General features: G+C 41.3%; 1 protein-coding gene across 3 annotated transcripts in view; it reads right to left on the bottom strand.

Annotated features, from left to right (window-relative positions):
* Positions 1 to 4,570: 4,570 nt before the first annotated feature.
* Positions 4,571 to 21,100, bottom strand: part of LOC106576124 (metabotropic glutamate receptor 8) — a 409,175-nt gene continuing 392,645 nt past the window's right edge. For 2 of the 3 annotated variants that reach the window (XM_045699728.1, XM_045699730.1), the window contains 2 exons: positions 6,999 to 7,242; positions 4,571 to 5,360 (listed from right to left, as the gene is read on the bottom strand). In XM_045699728.1, coding sequence (XP_045555684.1) covers positions 5,311 to 5,360; positions 6,999 to 7,242 — 294 coding nt within the window. In that variant the 3' untranslated portion in view covers positions 4,571 to 5,310. Of the gene's footprint in view, positions 5,361 to 6,994; positions 7,243 to 21,100 lie in introns of all 3 variants that reach the window. The other variant, XM_045699729.1, reaches the window with a different exon arrangement.

The following is a 21,100-nucleotide window of genomic DNA, read 5'->3' as shown; positions in this document are numbered from 1 at the left end:
GGGTAATCACACTTTGCGATAAAAGGAGATGCGATACTCAGAAAATGAGCTAATATACAGAGCTCGGCGCCATCTTGGAAACAATCGCATGTCACATCTCATCTTGTATAATATTGTCAATAATCGCCTACCTTTAGTTGTCTTCATCAGAAAGCATCCCAGGTCCACAACAGATGTATTTTCGGTCAAAAAGTCCATACTTCACGTTCCATTAGCCTGATGTTGGTAGCGCGTCCTATGGCTCTCTCCAAGCGCAGGGCTGAAGTTCCGGATAAAATGCGATGCTCCCGCATGTAGGTTCGTTCAAACATGTCAAACGTTGTAAAACATAAATCTTCAGGGCCTGTAACACCAAGAGAGCCAATAAGATTCGAGGGGGATGATGTCATGGCCTTTAAAACCGTTTCAAAAGGTGGGGGCAGACATGGCCGCCGGCGTCATAATGGTGATGGCCCATCCCCTGTGACCAATTTCAAACTCGTCTCATTCACTGAGTTTTGACTCTATAAGGCTCAAACCACTATGAAAAGACTGGCGACATCTAGTGGAAGCAATAGGAAGTGCTCACTGAACCATGGTTAACAGTGTTATTTATAGGGAAAGATGAGAAGTCGAGTCCACAATTCAGAATTCCACTTCCTGTTTCAATCGGTCTCGGGGTTTTGACTGCCATTTGAGTTCTGTTATACTCACAGACACCATTCAAACAGTTTTAGAAACTTTAGAGTGTTTTCTATCCATATATAATAAGTATATGCATGCCCTAGCTTCTGAGTTTGATTAGTAGGCCGTTGAAAATGGGAAGAAAAAAAATTTCAAAATGCGCTGTGGCGCCCCCTATCCTATTGTATCCTCAAGAGGATAATTATATCAAATCACCTTTAGGGTGTTTTTAACAACTTACGGTTGCTCCAGGAAGCTTAGAATCGACACATTTTGCCATTGTGGTAGGCTTTCACAGAATCCTGAGTTTTACGTCTTTACGTTAAGAATTGACTGATTTACACAGGGTTGAATTGAGTGATTTTCACAATCTGCTTGTTGGTTATATCAAACACCTTTAGGGTGTTTTTAACAACTTCCGGTTGCTCCAGGAAGCTTAGAATCGACACAGGTACACCTCACAGTAGCATGATGGATTGTCATTGAAGACAGGTTCATAAGGCATTCACCATCACGAATTTGACATGCTCAAAAATACTGCAGAAATGCTTAATTTACAAGTTCGATGAACTCGGGATGGCCGGGCAGTGCTAGTGGTTCTTCTCCATTGCTCGTTGTGTTGATTTCATCATGTCCATTTGGTGATGATTTTTCACTGTTGAATTATATTGCAAATGCGCCATACATTTGCAATATGTTTCAATGGGCATTTAGCATCACGAATTTGACATGCTCAAAAATACTGCAGAAATGCATAATTGACTGGCCCGATGAACTCGGGATGGCCGGGCAGTGACTGTGGTTCCTCTCCATCGCTTGTTGTGGTGTTTTCATCATGTCCATTTGGTGATGTTTTTCACTATTGAATAATATTGCAAATGTACAATATGTTGCAATATTTTGCAATATTTGTCAATGGGCATTTACCATCACAAATTTGACATGCTCAAAAATACTTCAGAAATGCTAAATTGACTGGCCCGATGAACTCGAGATGGCTGGGCAGTGCTAGTGGTTCCTCTCCATCGCTCAATGGTGACATGAGAGAAGTGGGACTCCATCAGTCAATTAGATATCATTCTGACACCAAACTGATACCATCTGACACCAAACCCACTTTTTCCAACTTGGTTATAGGCCAACTATCACATATATCAGAGCAGGCCCCTAATTCACAGCGCCTTCAGATGAAATCATAATAAAAATGTAAAACATGTAGTTACGTTCTAGCTGTGTGTCCAGCTTTGACTTTATGTGCAGGCCTAGATGAGGCAACCCTGAATCCCAAGTTTCGGCTTGAAAGGTCATTTTGAGCCCGAGCAGCGACCTTAATTGTTGCTGAAAATCCACTTTTTCCAGGTGTTGCTACGGGGTCTTTGAATGAGCTATCGGACAGTAACATTGGGGTCCGTCTCTATGGGCCGAGGTGGTTTCAATGCACCTAGCCTTGCAACTCTGAGACATTTCTAAATGTCGTCATTTTCGTGATGGTCAAAATGAATTGAACATATTGCAAATGTACGAGGCTGTTTCACGGTCTGAGAACCTTCTAGAGCCACATAACACACCGTGCACTATCGACTTGAGCTCTAGAACAGGTTTCGACCATGCTGTTTTTTCTTTTCCTCTTTGAATGAATACACTATTGTCCGGTTGGAATATTATTGCTATTTTACGAGAAAAATATAATAAAAATTGATTTTAAACAGCGTTTGATGTGCTTCTAAGTACGATAAAGGAACATTTAGATTTTTTTTGTCTCGAAATGCACTTGCCCGTTACCCTTCGGATAGTGACCTGAATGCAAGAACAAAACGGAGGTATTTGGACATAACTATGGATTATTTGGAACAAAAACAACATTTATTGTGGAAGTAGCAGTGCACTATGCACTCGATATGTCCGATTTTAAAATAGCTTTTCGGTGAAAGCACATTTTGCAATATTCTCAGTAGATAGCCCGGCATCACAGGGCTAGCTATTTCGACACCCAGCAAGTTTAGCACTCACCAAAGTCAGATTTACTATAAGAAAAATGTTATTACCTTTGCTGTTCTTCATCAGAATGCACTCCCAGGACTTCTACTTCAATAACAAATGTTGGTTTGGTCCCAAATAATCCATTGTTATATCCAAATAGCGGCGTTTTGTTCGTGCGTTCAAGACACTATCCGAAAGGGTAAATAAGGGTGACGAGCATGGCGCATTTCGTGACAAAAAAATTCTAAATATTCCATTACCGTACTTCGAAGCATGTCAACCGCTGTTTAAAATCAATTTTTATGCAATTTTTCTCGTAAAAAAGCGATAATATTCCGACCAGGAATCTGCGTTTAGGTAAAAAGAGGAAAGAAAATAAAACACGGGGTCGACTCGTGCACGCGCCTAAGCCCATTTTCCTCTGATCGGCCACTTGCCAAACGCGATAATGTGTTTCAGCCAGAGGCTGCCTCGATATCATTCAGCTTTTTCCCGGGCTCTGAGAGCCTATGGGAGCCGTAGGAAGTGTCACGTTACAGCAAAGATCCTCAGTCTTCAATAAAAAGAGCCAAGATGAACAACAACTTGTCAGACAGGCCACTTCCTGTTCAGAATCTTCTCAGGTTTTTGCCTGCCATATGAGTTCTGTTATACTCACAGACACCATTCAAACAGTTTTAGAAACTTTAGGGTGTTTTCTATCCAAAGCCAATAATTATATGCATATTCTAGTTACTGGGCAGGAGTAGTAACCAGATTAAATCGGGTACGTTTTTTATGCGGCCGTGTCAATACTGCCCCCTAGCCCTAACAGGTTAGTCAGAAAGTCATTTTCATTTCAAGTTAAAGTGTACTGTTAGCTAGCTAGCTAATGTTTGCTGGCTGGCTCGCTAGCTAACGTTACGTGTATGATCTGTGTAGTAATATTATTCGTATCTCAGAGCCATTTGCTTTGCGAGTTATAGCCTAATGTTAGCTAGCTAACATTGAACCTGGTTGGTTAGCTACCTGCTGATTCATGCAGTGTAGTAATGTCATGGGTTGTGATTATGGTTCATTGTTTAGCTGTCTTAACAGAATGTTCATGATGTCACTGCAACAACTGTTGATAGATGTAGTTGGTAAATTCGCTCTGGCTATCTACTCCGATTTCAGGGCACTCTTATCTCAGTGAGACAGAGAGCAAAATAACTGACGGATTTACGAACGCTCAACACCTGCTGAATATGGCCAGTGTCAGTAAACGTTGGCAAAAAAGCAGAATTAAGTATTTGCTAGCAGCACATTTGCAGTCACCAATGATCTGGATGACATAAAAACAGCCTAACCAGCTCTGCTACGGTAGTAAAATGGTCAGAGTGAACTCCCTTGTGTCTGGTAGTAGCTAGCAAGCTAGCCAACGTTAGCTTGGGTGCTTGACGGCTGTTGTTTGGACAGAACGCTCGGATCAACCCAGTGTGCGCTCTGAACGCTCCAAGAGCAAAACGCTCTGAATTTACGAACGCTCAGAGCACACTCTGGTACTCCAGATTAAATTTACGAACACATCCATAGTATAAACCAGCCTTTAGTCTTGAAATCTTTGGTTGTTTAGTACATGGCCTCACATGCGAATCGGTAAAGAGATGGGTGTGAACAATACCGAACGGTGTAGACAAAGGAGAGCTCTCCAGTAGGTGTACCAAAACATTCAAAGGCCAAGTTTATCAACTTTCAAAGCAGAATTACTTTCCCAATGTTCCTCAACTGTAGTGTATGATATATCATTTTCTAGCTCTGAGTCACTACTTTTATCCAATGTAAAAAACACAATTTCGAATTTTGCTACAGAAGACCAAATTGAGCCGGTTGGTCACAAATATAGTAATAAACAAAAACATGAAATTGGTGTCTGTGTTGTATCTTAAAAGCACAAGCAACACATCTACACATTTGCAAAACATTCCTTTATTATAAATAAATCATTTGTATAAAAACTGGCATGCTTCAACCAGGGCATTTACAGATTCACAAGCCAGAGCTACCCATCCAGTTAGCCAATCGATACAAGAGACAAACTTTCTGAGTATGCAAGGTCGCACGACAGATGGGACAAGAATGAAAAAATCTTCACAACCACAAAAATACTTACAAGTAGAATAACAATAAACATCATGGTCAATTCTCATAGTTTCTTCTATTTTCTCTTTTAAATATTTAATTTTTTAAAACTCTTTAAATGACTTTTTATCTCCCATATACATCTCCCATATGTATAACTTTTACACTGTTTTGTTTTGTTATGTTTTTCTTCTTTTTTATTCATTTTTTTCTCTGGACCATAGAGCCTGCAGTGGATTTTTTTAAACCGTTAAATCTCTTTTTTTCACGGTTAGTTCAAAGTTTATGGCAGGACCGTTGTGCTGTGATTTACAGGAAGAGAGCGAACGGGGCCCACTGATTGGTGGTTGGTCTTTGTGGTCCCGCCTCTCTGGTGGTGGGTCGGTTTGATGCTTTCAGAACAATATAAAATGTCTCATGCTTGGTTAGCGGTGGCGGTGGGAGTTCCATCTGTCTGTCCGTCTTTACGTCCGTCAGTCCGTCATCTATCTGTCTGAGTGACAGCTCCTTTCCTCAGCTGTTCTCGCCCCTGGGGACCCTCCCTCCACTTTGGTGCTGTTAAGATGTTCAGATGGCATGATTACTGTAGCTGACATATGTTGTCTTAGTTGATGAAGCTGCCAGGGGGAAAAAGAGGGGAAGAGAGGAGAGGAAATATATCAGGAGATCTATATTTCCTATTGAGTGTAATATTAGTGCACACCTGCATCTGGGGTCTGAGGCTGTGTTTGTCAAGTCCGTTATGTTACATGTCCCCTGTAGCTGTTGGTTGTAAATGTCAGTTGTTTTTAAGCGACCATGGACCGCTGGCGCTGAGCTATCGTCAAGACGGTACCCTGTGCCCGCCTTGATTAGGAGGATTTTAAAGGAGACAATGTGTCAAACTGTAAGAATCAAAACTGTTCCAACAGTTTCTTCTTCACACAACACAAACCCTAGGCAGTTAGCATTTGAAAATAATGTCTCAGGCAGACTGTGGTTTATGAAAATTAACTCTGTGTGCGTACGTGTGTACGTGTGTGTGTGTACGTGTGTGTGTGTGTGTGTGTGCGTGTGTGTGTGTGTGTGTGTGTGTGTGTGTGTGTGTGTGTGTGTGTGTGTGTGTGTGTGTGTGTGTGTGTGTGTGTGTGTGTTATTCTAGCCGACTAAACTGCTGACTGCAAGACTTCTGGGCGTTCAGGTCTGTAATGAAGAAATAGTTAAACCTGCTGCAGTTCAGAACACAGAACAGAGTAAACGAAGCCTAATTACTCCAAACACTCCAGAACCGTTTAAACCTCTCAGAACACCCAGATCAACTCTGTGATTAAATAAATGTTTTAAACACCCACTGAACATTCTGAATCTCCACTGGTGAATTAAAACATTTTCCAGGTCGTAGTGTCGATGAGGCAAGACTGGCTCCTCACACAACAAAGCTTTGACGTTTAAGTAAGCTGCTCCACATAGTTAAGCTGAATGGGAAGCTCATTTTAACACTCTGTATGTGAAGTAAACAATAGTGCTCAAAAAACAGGTTGCAGCACTCAAGCTGCTCTATCAAGAACATTGTTTACAACTCAGACATTACATTTTCTGTTATTAAAAATACTGATATTTCAATGAGAGATATGAAAAAGGGTCTTACATGTTACTACTGTTATACTGTAGTTGTAGAGATTATCAAAAGGTTGGTTATATCAGTGTAGTTGTATAGATTCTTTCTGTTGTGTGTAATTGTAGATCTATAGATTTGGGTTTTTTTCTATGAGTTTAGGTGTATAGATTGTTAGTTATATTAGTGTAGATCAGGGATCATCAACTAGATTCAGCCACGGGTGGATTTTTTTGGAGCGGATGGTCGGGGGGACGGAACATAATTACAAATTGACCGCAAGAATCCCAAACAGATATGTTTGACTAAAACATAACAATTTCAAATCTTGTTTACATTTGTATATGATCCCGTGTCTCTCTATTATGCGTGGGAATACTTGGGGTCAGATTTCCCAAAAAATGTATTACTTGTAGCTGATTTCCTGGTGTTTTGACAGTCTTTTATGTCCAACAACGAAAATTCAACAAACACTTTATTTGTAATTTTTTTTTTTTACTTGGGGGGCCAAATAAAACCATTCAGCCCATGGACCGTCAGTTGGGGAACCCTGGTGTAGATGTACTATATATGTGTATACTGTTACTATAGGTGTATACAATATATCATTAGATATATAAGTGTATCATGTATAGGTTAGTAAAGGTGTGTTCTTACTCACTGTTGGTCTCCATGCTCTCACACAGCTCCGTCTTGACCTCTCCGTTGGGCCGTTCGCCTCCCTTCTGCAGCTTGCCTGACATGGTGGCGGCGGTGACGATGGCCTTGAAGCTGCGTTTACGCTTGGGGATGTTCTGCTCCGGGTGAAAGATGATGACGTAGACCTTGGGCATGTACAGCATCCCCAGAGAGACAGAGGCGCTGAGGCTGAGCGAGATAGTCAGGGTGGTGGTCTGGATGTACATCTGGTGAGGGGAGAGAGGCAGGGGGGAGGGAGGGAGGGAGGAGAGAGAGAGAGAGAGAGAGTAGAGGCATCAACATACTGTAACCACTGTACACCGACCAATCTACGCTGATATAAACTATACGCTGACATAAACCATACGCTGATATAAACCATACGCTGATATAAACCATACGCTGATATAAACCATACGCTGATATAAACCATACGCTGACATAAACCATACGCTGACATAAACCATACGCTGATATAAACCATACGCTGATATAAACCATACGCTGACATAAACCATACGCTGACATAAACCATACGCTGACATAAACCATACGCTGATATAAACCATACGCTGATATAAACCATACGCTGATATAAACCATACGCTGACATAAACCATACGCTGACATAAACCATACGCTGATATAAACCATACGCTGATATAAACCATACGCTGATATAAACCATACGCTGATATAAACCATACGCTGATATAAACCATACGCTGACATAAACCATACGCTGACATAAACCATACGCTGACATAAACCATACGCTGACATAAACCATACGCTGATATAAACCATACGCTGATATAAACCATACGCTGATATAAACCATACGCTGATATAAACCATACGCTGATATAAACCATACGCTGATATAAACCATACGCTGATATAAACCATACGCTGACATAAACCATACGCTGATATAAACCATACGCTGACATAAACCATACGCTGACATAAACCATACGCTGACATAAACCATACGCTGATATAAACCATACGCTGATATAAACCATACGCTGATATAAACCATACGCTGATATAAACCATACGCTGATATAAACCATACACTGATATAAACCATACGCTGATATAAACCATACACTGATATAAACCATACGCTGATATAAACCATACACTGATATAAACCATACGCTGATAACCCTACAATGGCTACTGTACAATGTCAGAAAGTATAATTGACAAAACCCCTATGGTATCATATCACTGAGTGGAGGCTTCATCAGAAATAAACACAAACCTGCGCACACACACACAGACACACTAACACACACACACACAAACACAAACACACAGACCCCTCCACCATCGGAAGGATTCCTCTCAAAGCGCAGCCACTCATCTGTGTCCATCCCTGACTATAGCATGGTGTAGGAATCACAGCGAGCAGATGGCCAGTCACGCTTCTTCAGTCACAACAACACAACACAGTCCCGGCTAGCCAGCGTAGCATTCCGCTGAGGAGGAAAAACAAAGCAGGGCTCCACCACCCGCTCCCTCGCCAAGAGAGAACAGGCGTGAACAGATTACACATGTTGACAGTAATACCAATTTACAGTATATCCTCTCTAATGAGAGCATCCAGAAAGAAGATAAGAAAAGGCTTAGACGTTGAAGTGTGTGTGTGTACATGTGTGTGTGCGTGTGAGTGAGTGTGTGTGTAGGGTGGTAGAAATTATCCAAACATTATGTTGAATATAATAAACTAGACTCATCAATATGACTCCATTATCATGTGAATGCTACAGTAGATGTCCAGTGGGTATCGCCAAGGTTGCGAACCTTGCATCACCACTCGGAATACTATAAGATGCACGTGTCTAGGTTTACCGTTATGCAATTATTAAGAGGCTAAGGGACAAAGGAACTAATGTCTTGCAATCAATGTCCTAGCATTTAATGATTGAGTTAACCTTGACTCAGAGATGCATAGTTAGACCAAGCATATAGAGTGGCTTGCGAAAGTATTCACCCCCTTGGTATTTTTCCTATTTTGTTGCCTTACAACCTGGAATGAAAATAGATTTTTTTGTATCATTTGATTTACACAACATGCCTACCACTTTGAAGATGCAAAATATTTTTTATTGTGAAACAAATAAGAAATAAGACAAAAAGAAACTTGAGCGTGCATAACTATTCACCCACCAAAGTCAATACTTTGTAGAGCCACCTTTTGTAACATTTACAGCTGCAAGTCTCTTGGGATATGTCTCTATAAACTTGGCACATCTAGCCATTGGGATTTTTGCCCAATCTTCAAGGCAAAACTGCTCCAGCTCCTTCAAGTTGGATGGGTTCCGCTGGTGTACAGCAATCTTTAAGTCATACCACAGATTCTCAATTGGATTGAGGTCTGGGCTTTGACCAGGCCATTCCAAGACATGTAAATGTTTCCCCTTAAACCCCACGAGTGTTGCTTTAACAGTATGCTTAAGGTTATTGTCCTGCTCTTGAAGACTGAAACAGGTTTCCTTCAAGAATTTCCCTGTATTTAAAGCCATCCATCATTCCTTCCATTCTGACCAGTTTCCCAGTCCCCACCGATGAAAAACATCCCCACAGCATGATGCTGCGATCACCATGCTTCACTGAAGGGATGGGGGATGAGAGGTGTTGGGTTTGCTCCAGACATAGCGTTTTCCTTGATGGCCAAAAAGCTCAATTTTAGTCTCATCTAACCAGAGTACCTTCTTCCATATGTTCGGGGAGTCTCCAACATGCCTTTTGGCGAACACCAAACATGTTTGCTTATTTTTTTTCATTAATAAATGGCTTTTTTTGGCCACTCTTCCGTGAAGCCCAGCTCTATGTAGTGTACGGCTTAAAGAGGGTCTATGGACAGATACTCTTTGAAGGAGCTTTGCAGCTCCTTCAGGGTTATCTTTGGTCTCTTTGTTGCCTCTCTGATTAATGCCCTCCTTGCCTAGTCCGTGAGTTTTGGTGGGCGGCCCTCTCTTGGCAGGTTTGTTGTGGTTCCATATTCTTTCCATTTTTAATAATGGATTTAATGGTGCTCTGTGGGATGTTCAAAGTTTCGGGATATTTTTTTATAACCCAACCCTAATCTGTGCTTCTCCACAACTTTGACCCTGACCAGTTTGGAGAGCTCCTTGGTCTTCATGGTGCCACTTGCTTGGTGGTGCTGCTTGCTTAGTGATGTTGCAGACTCTGGGGCCTTTCAGAACAGGTGTATATATACTGAGATCATGTGACAGATCATGTGACACTGAGATTGCACACAGGTGGACTATATTTAACTAATTATGTGACTTCTGAAGGTAAATGGTTGCAGCAGATCTTATTTGAGGGCTTCATAGCAAATGGGGTGAATACATATGCACGCACCACTTTTCGATTTTGAATTTTGTTTAATATTTTTTTTAAGTAATATTTTTCATTTCACTTCACCAATTTTGTCACGTCCTGTCCATAGAGAGCCTTTCTATTTCTCTATTTGGTCAGGTCAGGGTGTGATTTGGGTGGGCAATCTAGTTTTCTTATTTCTTTGTTTGGCCGGTATGGTCCCTAATCAGAGGCAGCTGTCTATCGTTGTCTCTGATTGGGGATCATACTTAGGCAGCCCTTTTCCCACCTGTGATGGTGGGATCTTGTTTTTGAGTAACACAGTTTCTCTGTAACAATAAATCCATAGCACTTACAGTATAATGAAACATAGCTCTTTATGAACTCTTGAAACAATCCAAACATGGCAATTTAATTCATACAGTAATATAAATTTAGTCGATTCAAGTTTCATCAGTCTTCACCTCTCCTGGCTTCAGTGACCCTAGGACTTCTGTGAGAATGTCTCTTCATTGAGATTGTCACAGATACGGTGTGTTTGACCCCTATGATAGCCCACAGATGGTCCGTCTTTCAAACAATGCCATAAATCGTGATTGAGTCATCACACTGGGCCAGCAAGTTGCTAGAGGCATCTTCATCACTGGCCTTTCTCATCGTTCATATTTGTTCACTCTCTATTTTCCACTACGTGTGTGTGTGTACATAATGCATGCGTGTGTATAGTGTGCTCTGACAATGTACTAACGGTGTGGACTGGTACACATCTCTAGGCAGGCCTTGAGGCCTGCGTGCCACGACTTCGGCATGGCAGCAGTATTATCTGTGTGTCAGTGTGTGTCAACTAGCGTTAGTGTTATAGGTGTGAGTTAGCTAGAGGGCTAATGTGATACTCCATTAGCCGTTACAGGATCGGTACTGTTTGGCGTAGCACAGAATTTTCAACCAACCTTATCTTCGTTCGGCCGAACATGTATCTTCTTAAATGTCCATGACCAGTTGCAAGTAGATGGTTTGAACTTAGAAAATGCTGTGTTATTAAAGTAAATACATGTTTTGCTCTATGAAGTAATCCAACAATGTGTACGCCGACATCTCTATTTCAAAAGATACATGTTTAGCCGAATCGAGAACGAAGACAGTATCACCAAGTTAAGGTAGGTCGAAAATTCTCTATGCTACACCAAGCAGTACCTATCCTGTCACGTCTAATGGTGCATCATATTGGCCCGTTTCAATCTGCTAGCTACAGGTAACTACCAAAATAAAGGAAACACTTGAGTAAATGAGGGTTACAAAGTATATTGAAAGAAGGTGCTTCCACACAGGTGTGGTTCCTGAGTTAATTAAGCAATTAACGTGCCATCATGCTTAGGGTGTTAAAAATGTTAAAAAATGTGTGTTAAAAAATGCTTGGCAGGCAATTATTTTAGCTATGATGGCTATGCCCCCATAGGATGACATTTCCCCCATCCAAAACAGTTTTATGAGCATGAAAACAATGTAAACCATATCCTATATCCATGGCCATCTCAGTCACCAGATCTCAACCCAGTTGAACACTTATGGGGAAACTTGGAGCGGCGCCTGAGACAGCGTTTTCTACCACCATCAACAAAACACCAAATGATGGAATTTCCAATGGAAGAATGGTGCGAGTGTAGAACCTATGTGTGAGCAGCTCTTCAATGCCAGCTGTGTGACTCATACAGCAGGTCACCCTGTTAGCTAAGCTCTCTGTCCCTGTGACATCCCTTTCCTCTCACATCAGCTCCGGAGAGAACATATCGTACCAACACAACAACAGCTGCCTAGAGGGAGAATAGACTAGAGAACACATTATAGGGCATTTATGCAGTAGGTGCTACTCATACAGCCAGACTAAGGTAGGGAAGTATCCTACCAAAAAACGACCATTTAATTCAAAATGTCACTGTCTCCCACTGACATTGACGCATGACTAAAGGAAATGTTGATTTAAGTGGAAGTTAGGATTCACTCCATTTTAGAGCAATACTTTTGGTGCACTATATGTGAAGAATAGGGTGCCATATGGGATTGGCCCCAATTCCCTCTTCAGTGACTCATCAAATGCTCATTCAACGACATGGACACTCAACTCCTAATATCTGATCTGAGTTTATCTTCACAGCGGTTATGTGTTATCTACTTTAATAGGATATAGAGCAACTTAAGCTGTAGATTACCGCAGAAGGATCCCTGGGTGAACGTGGGCAGAGAGATCAGAGCACTGACAGGACGGTGTGTTCATACAGAGAGTGATCTCCTCCGACGAGAGAAGGGAAACAGAGGAGAGACAGAGAGGGGAGGAGGGAGAGAGGAGAAGAGAGAGAAAGAGATAAAGGGAATAGGGGAGAGACAGGGAGAATGAAAAAGACAAGAGGTAGAATGACAGTCAAAGAGGGAGAAAGAGAGAAAAAACAGAGAGCGAGAAAAGAAAAATAGAGCAATAGAGAGAGGTATTCCTCAGAGCACTAAGCCCTCCATTACAAAAGCAGCACGTCTGGAGATAGCAGTTTTCATTACACTCTGCCGAGAGCAGGAGGATCCACCCAGCAGATGTATTTAACCTTTATTTAACTAGGCAAGTCAGTTAAGAAAAAATTCCTATTTACAATGACTGTCTGACACCGGCCAAACCCTAAGCCGGACGATGCTGGGCCAATTGTGCACCGCCCTATGGGACTCACAATCACAGCCAGTTGTGATACAGCCTAGAATCGAACCAGGGTCTGTAGTGACGCCTCTAGCACTGAGATGCAGTGCCTTAGACCGCTGCGCCACTCGGGAGCCAGCAGATGTTTGCTGTACAGCCACACATGCACGCACACACAAACACACTCTCCCCCTCTCTGTCTCTCTCACTCTTTCTCTCTCTTTTTCTATCTCTCTCCCTCCCTCTCTCTCTTTCTCTCCTCTCTATCGCCCCTCCATCTCTTCCTCGCTGGGCAGGTATGATAGGTGGAAATGGTAAATATGTGCTTTAGTGGGGCTGTGAATAGGGCAATTAGCTCCACTCTGCTAGCCACCACTGCTCTCCTTCCTATGGTATAAAGCTGTCTTTAGAGAAGTCAATACTCTAGGCTTTGTGTCATTACCTCCATCCAAAACCATCACTTAAACCACAGGGTTGTTTTTTTTTAAAACTGTAATCCATTACGTTACAAGCTAAAAATATTGTCATCAGATTACAGATACCTTTGAAAAACTAGACGATTACTTCGTGGATTACTTTTAAATTCAGAAAGGATGTTTGTGGAAAACAATCTTGACACTTCTCTGTTTTCTCAATGACATTTAAATCAGCATTGAAAAAAGGCACAAGTTTAAGTTTGTTAGACCTGAGAGAGTCTGACCATAAGACAGAGACCACTATGATTACACACAAAATGTATTTTATGGATCGCGGAAAAAGAGCAGGAATAGGCTTTTGTAGGCTACAGTCCAAGATATGTCTTCCAATAGTGCGACTGCTGTCGGCATCCAAGATAATCCAACTTGAATAAACGTTTGGAGGTAAGGATTACAGCAGTCTACGGCGATACGGATATCACTTATTACTGATATCTACATTGTGCATTGATGTGAATCACACTGCTGCTCTTATATATATCCATGGATTCTTGAAGAATAGAACTTATAAATGCCTCATGAGCTTAGTTCAACTGTTGTAACCCATCAGAACCCAAAATATAAGCTTGTTTTACTCCAATGTCTGTAAACATTGTAAATATATACAAACCCTGTATAACCTCATAACATGGTTAAAACAATACGTTTGATATCATGGATGGTCAGTCCTTGCATCCATAGCTCTGTCTATTAATCTGAGAGTGGTTACATTTCTCCAGGCCCATCCCTCAGCTTTTTACCAAAACAGAGGCGGGGCATCCGTTTTGTTATTGTTTCATCTGTGGATTTGCCCTTTAAACAGCTGCATATTATCAAGATATCAAAGTGTCACCAACAAAGAGGTAAACAATAGGTCTATAGTAAACACATAATATGGCATTCATTTTTCACATGTAAATAGCACTTTTCAGTAGTGCTCAAAGCATGCCATTCCATGAGCTCAGCATTTATTTTTCAACTCAAATCAATGAGCCCAATCAGTCCTCCATGACAACAAAATCATAAACAACAGAGTAGGGCTGGCTAATAAGTCCTTAGTTTTGGGGTTATGCTCAGGTAAAACAATTTGGCTAATCTATACTTCCATATTTCCAAGTCCTATTCTTGAAGATCAAGGGGTATAACATTTACTGGAATGACTGTAATTCTGATAGACTTTGGTTTTTAATATAAAGATATCATTTAATAGTATTATTATATGAAGTAGAAAGCGATGGGTGAAAAGAAGCCTACGTAACCAACCTATAAAGTAAAAATGAACATCCATATATGGCCAGCTATGTAAACTTTAACATTGATTTATCCTGCAATAGATGTCGTTCAATTGCTTACATACATTTGTTTGTTCTTCTAATGCCTCTTAAGGAGAAAGTAATCTAAAAGTAACAGAATGTAATCAGATTATGTTACCGAGTTTGGGTAATCCAAAAGTTACATTATAGATTACAATTTTGGACAGGTAATTAGTAACTGTAATGCAGGTATTCCCAAACTGGGGTTTGAAAAAACAACACAATGTCAAATACAGGTAGCCTAGTCAAAAAATGAACATCCAATCACATTAACCATTACTCTCTAGCGGGAATTCCACTAACGGTCCGTATGTAGCCAAACGAGGCTGCTGCTCATGTTGGTATCTGTACTGGTGTCGCAAAAGCCATGACAGGGAGACATACAGTGGCTTGCGAAAGTATTCACCCACCTTGGAATTTCTCCTATTTTGCTGCCTTACAACCTGGAATTAAAATAGATTTTTTTAAGAGTTTGTATCATTTGATTTACACAACATGCCTACCACTTTGAAGATTAAACATATTTTTTATTGTGAAAAAAACAAGAAATAAGACAAAAAAACTGAAAAATTGAGAGTGCATGACTATTCATCCCCCTAAAGTCAATACTTTGTAGAGCCACCTTTAGCAGCAATTACAGCTGCAAGTTTCTTGGGGTATGTCTCTTTAAGCTTGGCACATCTAGTCACTGGGTATCTTGCCCATTCTTCAAGGCAAACTGCTCCAGCTCCTTCAAGTTGGATGGGTTCCGCTGGTGTACAGCAATCTTTAAGTCATACCACAGATTCTCAATTCAGTTCTGAGCTTTGACTAGGCCATTCCAAGACATGTAAATGTTTCCCCTTTAACCACACGAGTATGCTTTAGCAGTATGCTTAGGGTTATTGTCCTGCTCTTGAAGACTGAAACAGGTTTCCCTCAAGAATTTCCGTGTATTTAGCGCCATAAATCATTCCTTCCATTCTCACCAGTATCCGAGTCCCTGCCCGATGAAAATACGGGATGGTGTTCTCGGGGTGATGAGAGGTGTTGGGTTTGTGCCAGACATAGCACTTTCAATAATGGCCAAAAAGCTCAATATTAGTCTCATCTGACCAGAGTACAGTTGAAGTCGGAAGTTTACATACACCTTAGCCAAATAAATGTTCAGTTAGGATCACTGCTTTATTTTAAGAATGTGAAATGTCAGAATAATTGCAGAGAGAATGATTTATTTCAGCATTTATTTCTTTCATCACATTTCCAGTGGGTTAGACGTTTACATACACTCAATTAGTATTTGGTAGCATTGCCTTTAAATTGTTTAACTTGGGTCAAACGTTTCGGGTAGCCTTCCACAAGCTTCCCACTATAAGTTGGGTGAATTTTGGCCCATTCCTCCTGACACAGCTGCTGAAACTGGGTCAAGTTTGTAGGCCTCCTTGCTCGCACACGCTTTTTCAGTTCTGCCCACACATTTTCTATAGGATTGAGGTCAGGGATTTGTGATGGCCACTCCAATACCTTGACTTTGTTGTCCTTAAGCCATTTTGCCACAACTTTGGAAGTATGCTTGGGGTCATTGTCCATTTGGAAGACCCATTTGTGAACGAGCTTTAACTTCCTGACTGATGTCTTGAGATGTTACTTCAATATATCCACATCATTTTCCTCCCCATTGATGGCATCTATTTTGTGAAGTGCACCAGTCCCTCCTGCACCAAAGCACCCCCACAACATAATGCTGCCTCCCCTGTGCTTCATGGTTGGGATGGTGTTCTTCGGCTTGCAAGCCTCCCCCTTTTTCCTCCAAACATAACGATGGTCATTATGGCCAAACGTTCTATTTTTTGTTTCATCAGACCAGAGGAGATTTCTCCAAAAAGTACGATCTTTGTCCCCATGTGCAATTACAAACTGTAGTCAAACTTGCTTTTTTATGGCGGTTTTGGAGCAGTGGCTTCTTCCTTGCTGAGCGGCCTTTCAGTTTATGTCGATATAGGACTCGTTTTACTGTGGATATAGATACTTTTGTACTTGTTTCCTCCAGCATCTTCACAAGGTTCTTCGCTGTTGTTCTGGGATTGATTTGCACTTTTTGCACCAAAGTACATCCATCTCTAGGAGACTCAACGCATCTCCTGCCTGAGCGGTATGACAGCTGCATGGTCCCATTGTGTTTATACTTGCATACAATTGTTTGTACAAATGAACGTGGTACCTTCAGGCATTTGTAAATTACTCCCAAGGATGAACCAGACTTATGGAGGTCTACAATTTTTTTCTGAGGTCTTGGCTGATTTGTTTTGATTTTCCCATGATGTCAAGCAAAGAGGCACTGAGTTTGAAGGTAGGCTTTGAAATACATCCACATGTACAACTCCAATTTACTCAAATTATGTAAATTAGCCTATCAGAAGCTTCTATAGCCATGACATAATTTTTAAGTGGTTTAAAGGCACAGTCAGCTTAGTGTATGTAAACTTCTGACCCACTGGAATTGTGATACGGTGAATTATAAGTATAAGAATCTGTCTGTAAACAATTGTTGTAAAAATTACTTGTGTCATGCACAAAGTAGATGTCCTGACCGACTTGCCAAAACTATAGTTTGCTAACAAGAAATTTGTGGAGTGGTTGAAAAACGAGTTTTAATGACTCCAACCTAAGTGTATGTAAACTGTAGAACCATTTACCAGTCAAAGTTTGGACACATCTACTCATTCCAGGGTTTTTCTTTATTTTTACTATGTAATACATTGTAGAGTAATAGTGAAGACATCAAAACTATGAAATAACACATATGGAATCATGTAGTAACCAAAAAAAGTGTTAAACAAATCAAAATATATTTTATATTTGAGATTCTTCAAAGTAGCCACCCTTTGCCTTGACAGCTTTGCACAATAGTGTTTAACACTTTTTTGCTTACTTCATGATTCCATGTGTGTTATTTCATAGCTTTGATGTCTTCACTGTTATTCTACAATGTAGAAAAACTCTTGAATGAGTAGGTGTGTCCAAACCTTTCACTGGTACTGTACTTGCAAAAAGATACAAATGTTGCACTGAAAAATCAACCCTAGCTAACACTGGCCAATTGTCTGTGCAACTACTATTGAGAGTTGTTCAATATGTGATGTCATTGAAACTCTGCACTTGTTACACTACAGAAGCCGAACCCTCTACACATGGCAAGTGTGTGCCATCTATTAGTGCAACCTCTGTCTAGACACAGATGTCAATTACATCATATGACCAGAAGATCATATCAACATCAACAATGAAGTGTATGTTTATAAAGACTCTAGGGTATAGACGTTGTATCACTTGTCTATAGTGTGTACCCTTGGACAGAGTGTTAAGCTTCTCCATCACATGGTCATTACCACAAGGGGAGTATGAGAAAGGGACCGTGCATGTCAAGCACTCAGTTAGCTATGGAACAACAGATTACTTTGCAGCAGTGGCGCAAAGTACTTAAGTAAACATACTTTAAAGTACTACTTAAGTAGTTTTTGGGGTATCTGTACTTTACTTCACTATTTATATTTTTGCCAACTTTCACTTTTACTTCACTACATTCCTATAGAAAATTATGTACTTTTTACTCCATACATTTTCCCTGACACTCAAAAGTACTCGTTACATTTTGACAGGGAAATGGTCCAATTCACACACTTATCAAGAGAACATCCCTCGTCAACCCTACTGCCTCTGATCTGGCGGACTCACTAAACACAAATGCTTCATTTGTAAATTATGTCTGAGTGTTGGAGTGTGCCCCTGGCTATCCGTCAATAAAAAAAGAAGACAATTGTGCCGTCTGGTTTTCTTGGACAGCAGTGGCTTTTACCGTGGTGTCCTCCCATGAACACCATTCTTGTTTAGTGTTTTACGTATCGTAGACTCATCAACAGAGATGCTAGCATGTTCCAGAGATTTATGTATGTCTTTAGCTGACACTCTAGGATTCTTCTTAACCTCATTGAGCATTCTGCGCTGTGCTCTTGCAGTCATCTTTGCAGGATGGCCACTCCTTGGCAGAGTAGGAACAGTGCTGAACTTTCTCCATTTATAGACAATTTGTCTTACGTGGACTGATGCATATCAAGGATTTTAGATATACTTAGGTAACCCTTTCCAGCTTTATGCAAGTCAACAATTCTTAATCTTAGGTCTTCTGAGATCTCTATTGTTCAAGGCATGGTTCACATTAGGCAATGCTTTTGTGAATAGCAAACTCAAATTTTGTGATTGTTTTTTTATGGGGCAAGGCAGCTCTAACCAACATCTCCAATCTCATCTCATTTATTGGACTCCAGGTTAGCTCACTCCTGATTCCAATTAGCTTTTGGAGAAGTCATTAGCCTAGGGGTTCACATACTTTTTCCAACCTACACTGTGAATGTTTAAATGATGTGCTCAATAAAGACAAGAAAAATACAATCATTTGTGTGTTATTAGTTTAAGCACACTGTGTTTGTCTATTGTTGTGACTTAGATGAAGATCAGATGAAGTTTGTTGACCAATTTATGCAGAAATCCAGGTAATTCCAAATGGTTCACATGCTTTTTCTTGCCTCTGTACATAAGCTGTCACATGTACTACTACATAAGGTGCGTAAGCTGTCAGTACAGTACATAATGTACACTCACGTGTACTCATCATGACCAAAGCAATGGAGGGAGCCAAGAAATGTAAAAGCTCCAGACCATAGATTTACCGACATGGACGGCTGTAGTTGGCTACAACAAGCTCGAAGCACAGAGAAGGAGGAGATGTTACATTCATGAGGTGTATTTGCTCCTTGACTGAACTAAGTTCAAAATACGGTTGGTATGATGAAGTGTTAGAGAGAGAGAGTGGGGCAGAGACAGAGAGAGAGAGAGTGGGGCAGAGAGAGAGAGAGAGAGAGAGAGAGAGAGAGTGGGAGAGAGAGAGAGAGAGAGAGAGAGAGAGAGAGAGAGAGAGAGAGAGAGAGAGAGAGAGAGAGAGAGAGAGAGAGAGAGAGAGAGAGAGAGAGAGAGAGAGAGAGAGAGAGAGAGAGAGAGAGAGAGAGAGAGAGAGAGAGAGAGAGAGAGAGAGAGAGAGAGAGAGAGAGAGAGAGAGAGAGAGAGAGGTATGTCAAATCAATCAAATCTAATTTTATTTGCCACATGTGCCGAATACAACATCTGTAGACCATGAAATGCTTACTTACGAGCCCTTTCTCAACAATGCAGAGTTAAAAAGGATGATAAAATAAATAACAATAACAAGGCTATATACAAGGAGTACCGGCTCCCAGTCAATGTGCAAAGGTACGAGGTAGTTGAGGTAATTGAACTAATATGCACATGTAGGTAGGGGTAAAGGTGACTAGACAATCAGGATACTATAGATAATGAACAGAATAGCAGCAGCGTATGTGAAGAGTGTGAAAGTGTGTCTGTGTGTGTGTGTGTGTGTGTGTGTGTGTGTGTGTGTGTGTGTGTGTGTGTGTGTGTTGTAATGTCAGTATAGTATGTGGTGAATGTGTGGGTAGAGTCCAGTGAGTTTGGACCCAGAATTCGCTCTCCGGCACCGTTTGCCGTGCGGTAGCAGAGAGAACAGCCTATGACTTGAGGGCCTGGAGTCTTTGACAAATTCTAGGGCCTTCCTCTGACACCGCCTGGTATAGAGATCCTGGATGGCAGGAAGCTTGGCCCCAGTAATGTACTGGGCCGGACACATTACCCTCTGTAGCGCCTTACGGTTGCATGTCAGGCAGTTGCCATACCAAGCGGTGAAGCAGCCAGTCAAGATGCTCTCAATGGTGCAGCTGTAGAACCTTTTGAAGATCTGAGGGTCCATTCCAAATGTGTGTGTGTGTGTGTGTGTGTGTGTGTGTGTGTGTGTGTGTGTGTGTGTGTGTGTGTGTGTGTGTGTGTGTGTGTGTATCAGCATTTGTGTTTATGCGTTAGCTCTCTTGGCGGTCGGACACACACCCTAAATATTAACCTGAGAGAGAGTGCCTGTCCAGTCTCACCACTCCCAGTACGTGATGGGCTTTAAAAAAACATCTCCTCTAATGCTCAATACTGCATTACTACATCACAGTTCAGGCACTGCAGGTTTGGGTTTGGAGTGAAGAATATCAGGGAAGACAGGCGTACTAAAGCGTGGGTCGTTGCCAGAACTAAGCATTCCACCGAATTCCGAATTCCATTCCGTCGCGCTCCAATTACAAAACTCGTCCTTGACTCATACACTTAGCTGTGACAAGCGACCAACCAGATGACACGTGCTGTGCTCTCCCACCGCCCACCTCTCTCTTTCTCTTTCTCTCTGCGACTCTCT

Source organism: Salmo salar, chromosome ssa17 (assembly GCF_905237065.1).
Source record: "Salmo salar chromosome ssa17, Ssal_v3.1, whole genome shotgun sequence".
Lineage (NCBI taxonomy): Eukaryota > Metazoa > Chordata > Actinopteri > Salmoniformes > Salmonidae > Salmo > Salmo salar.
This window is presented reverse-complemented; position numbering and strand designations above follow the sequence as displayed.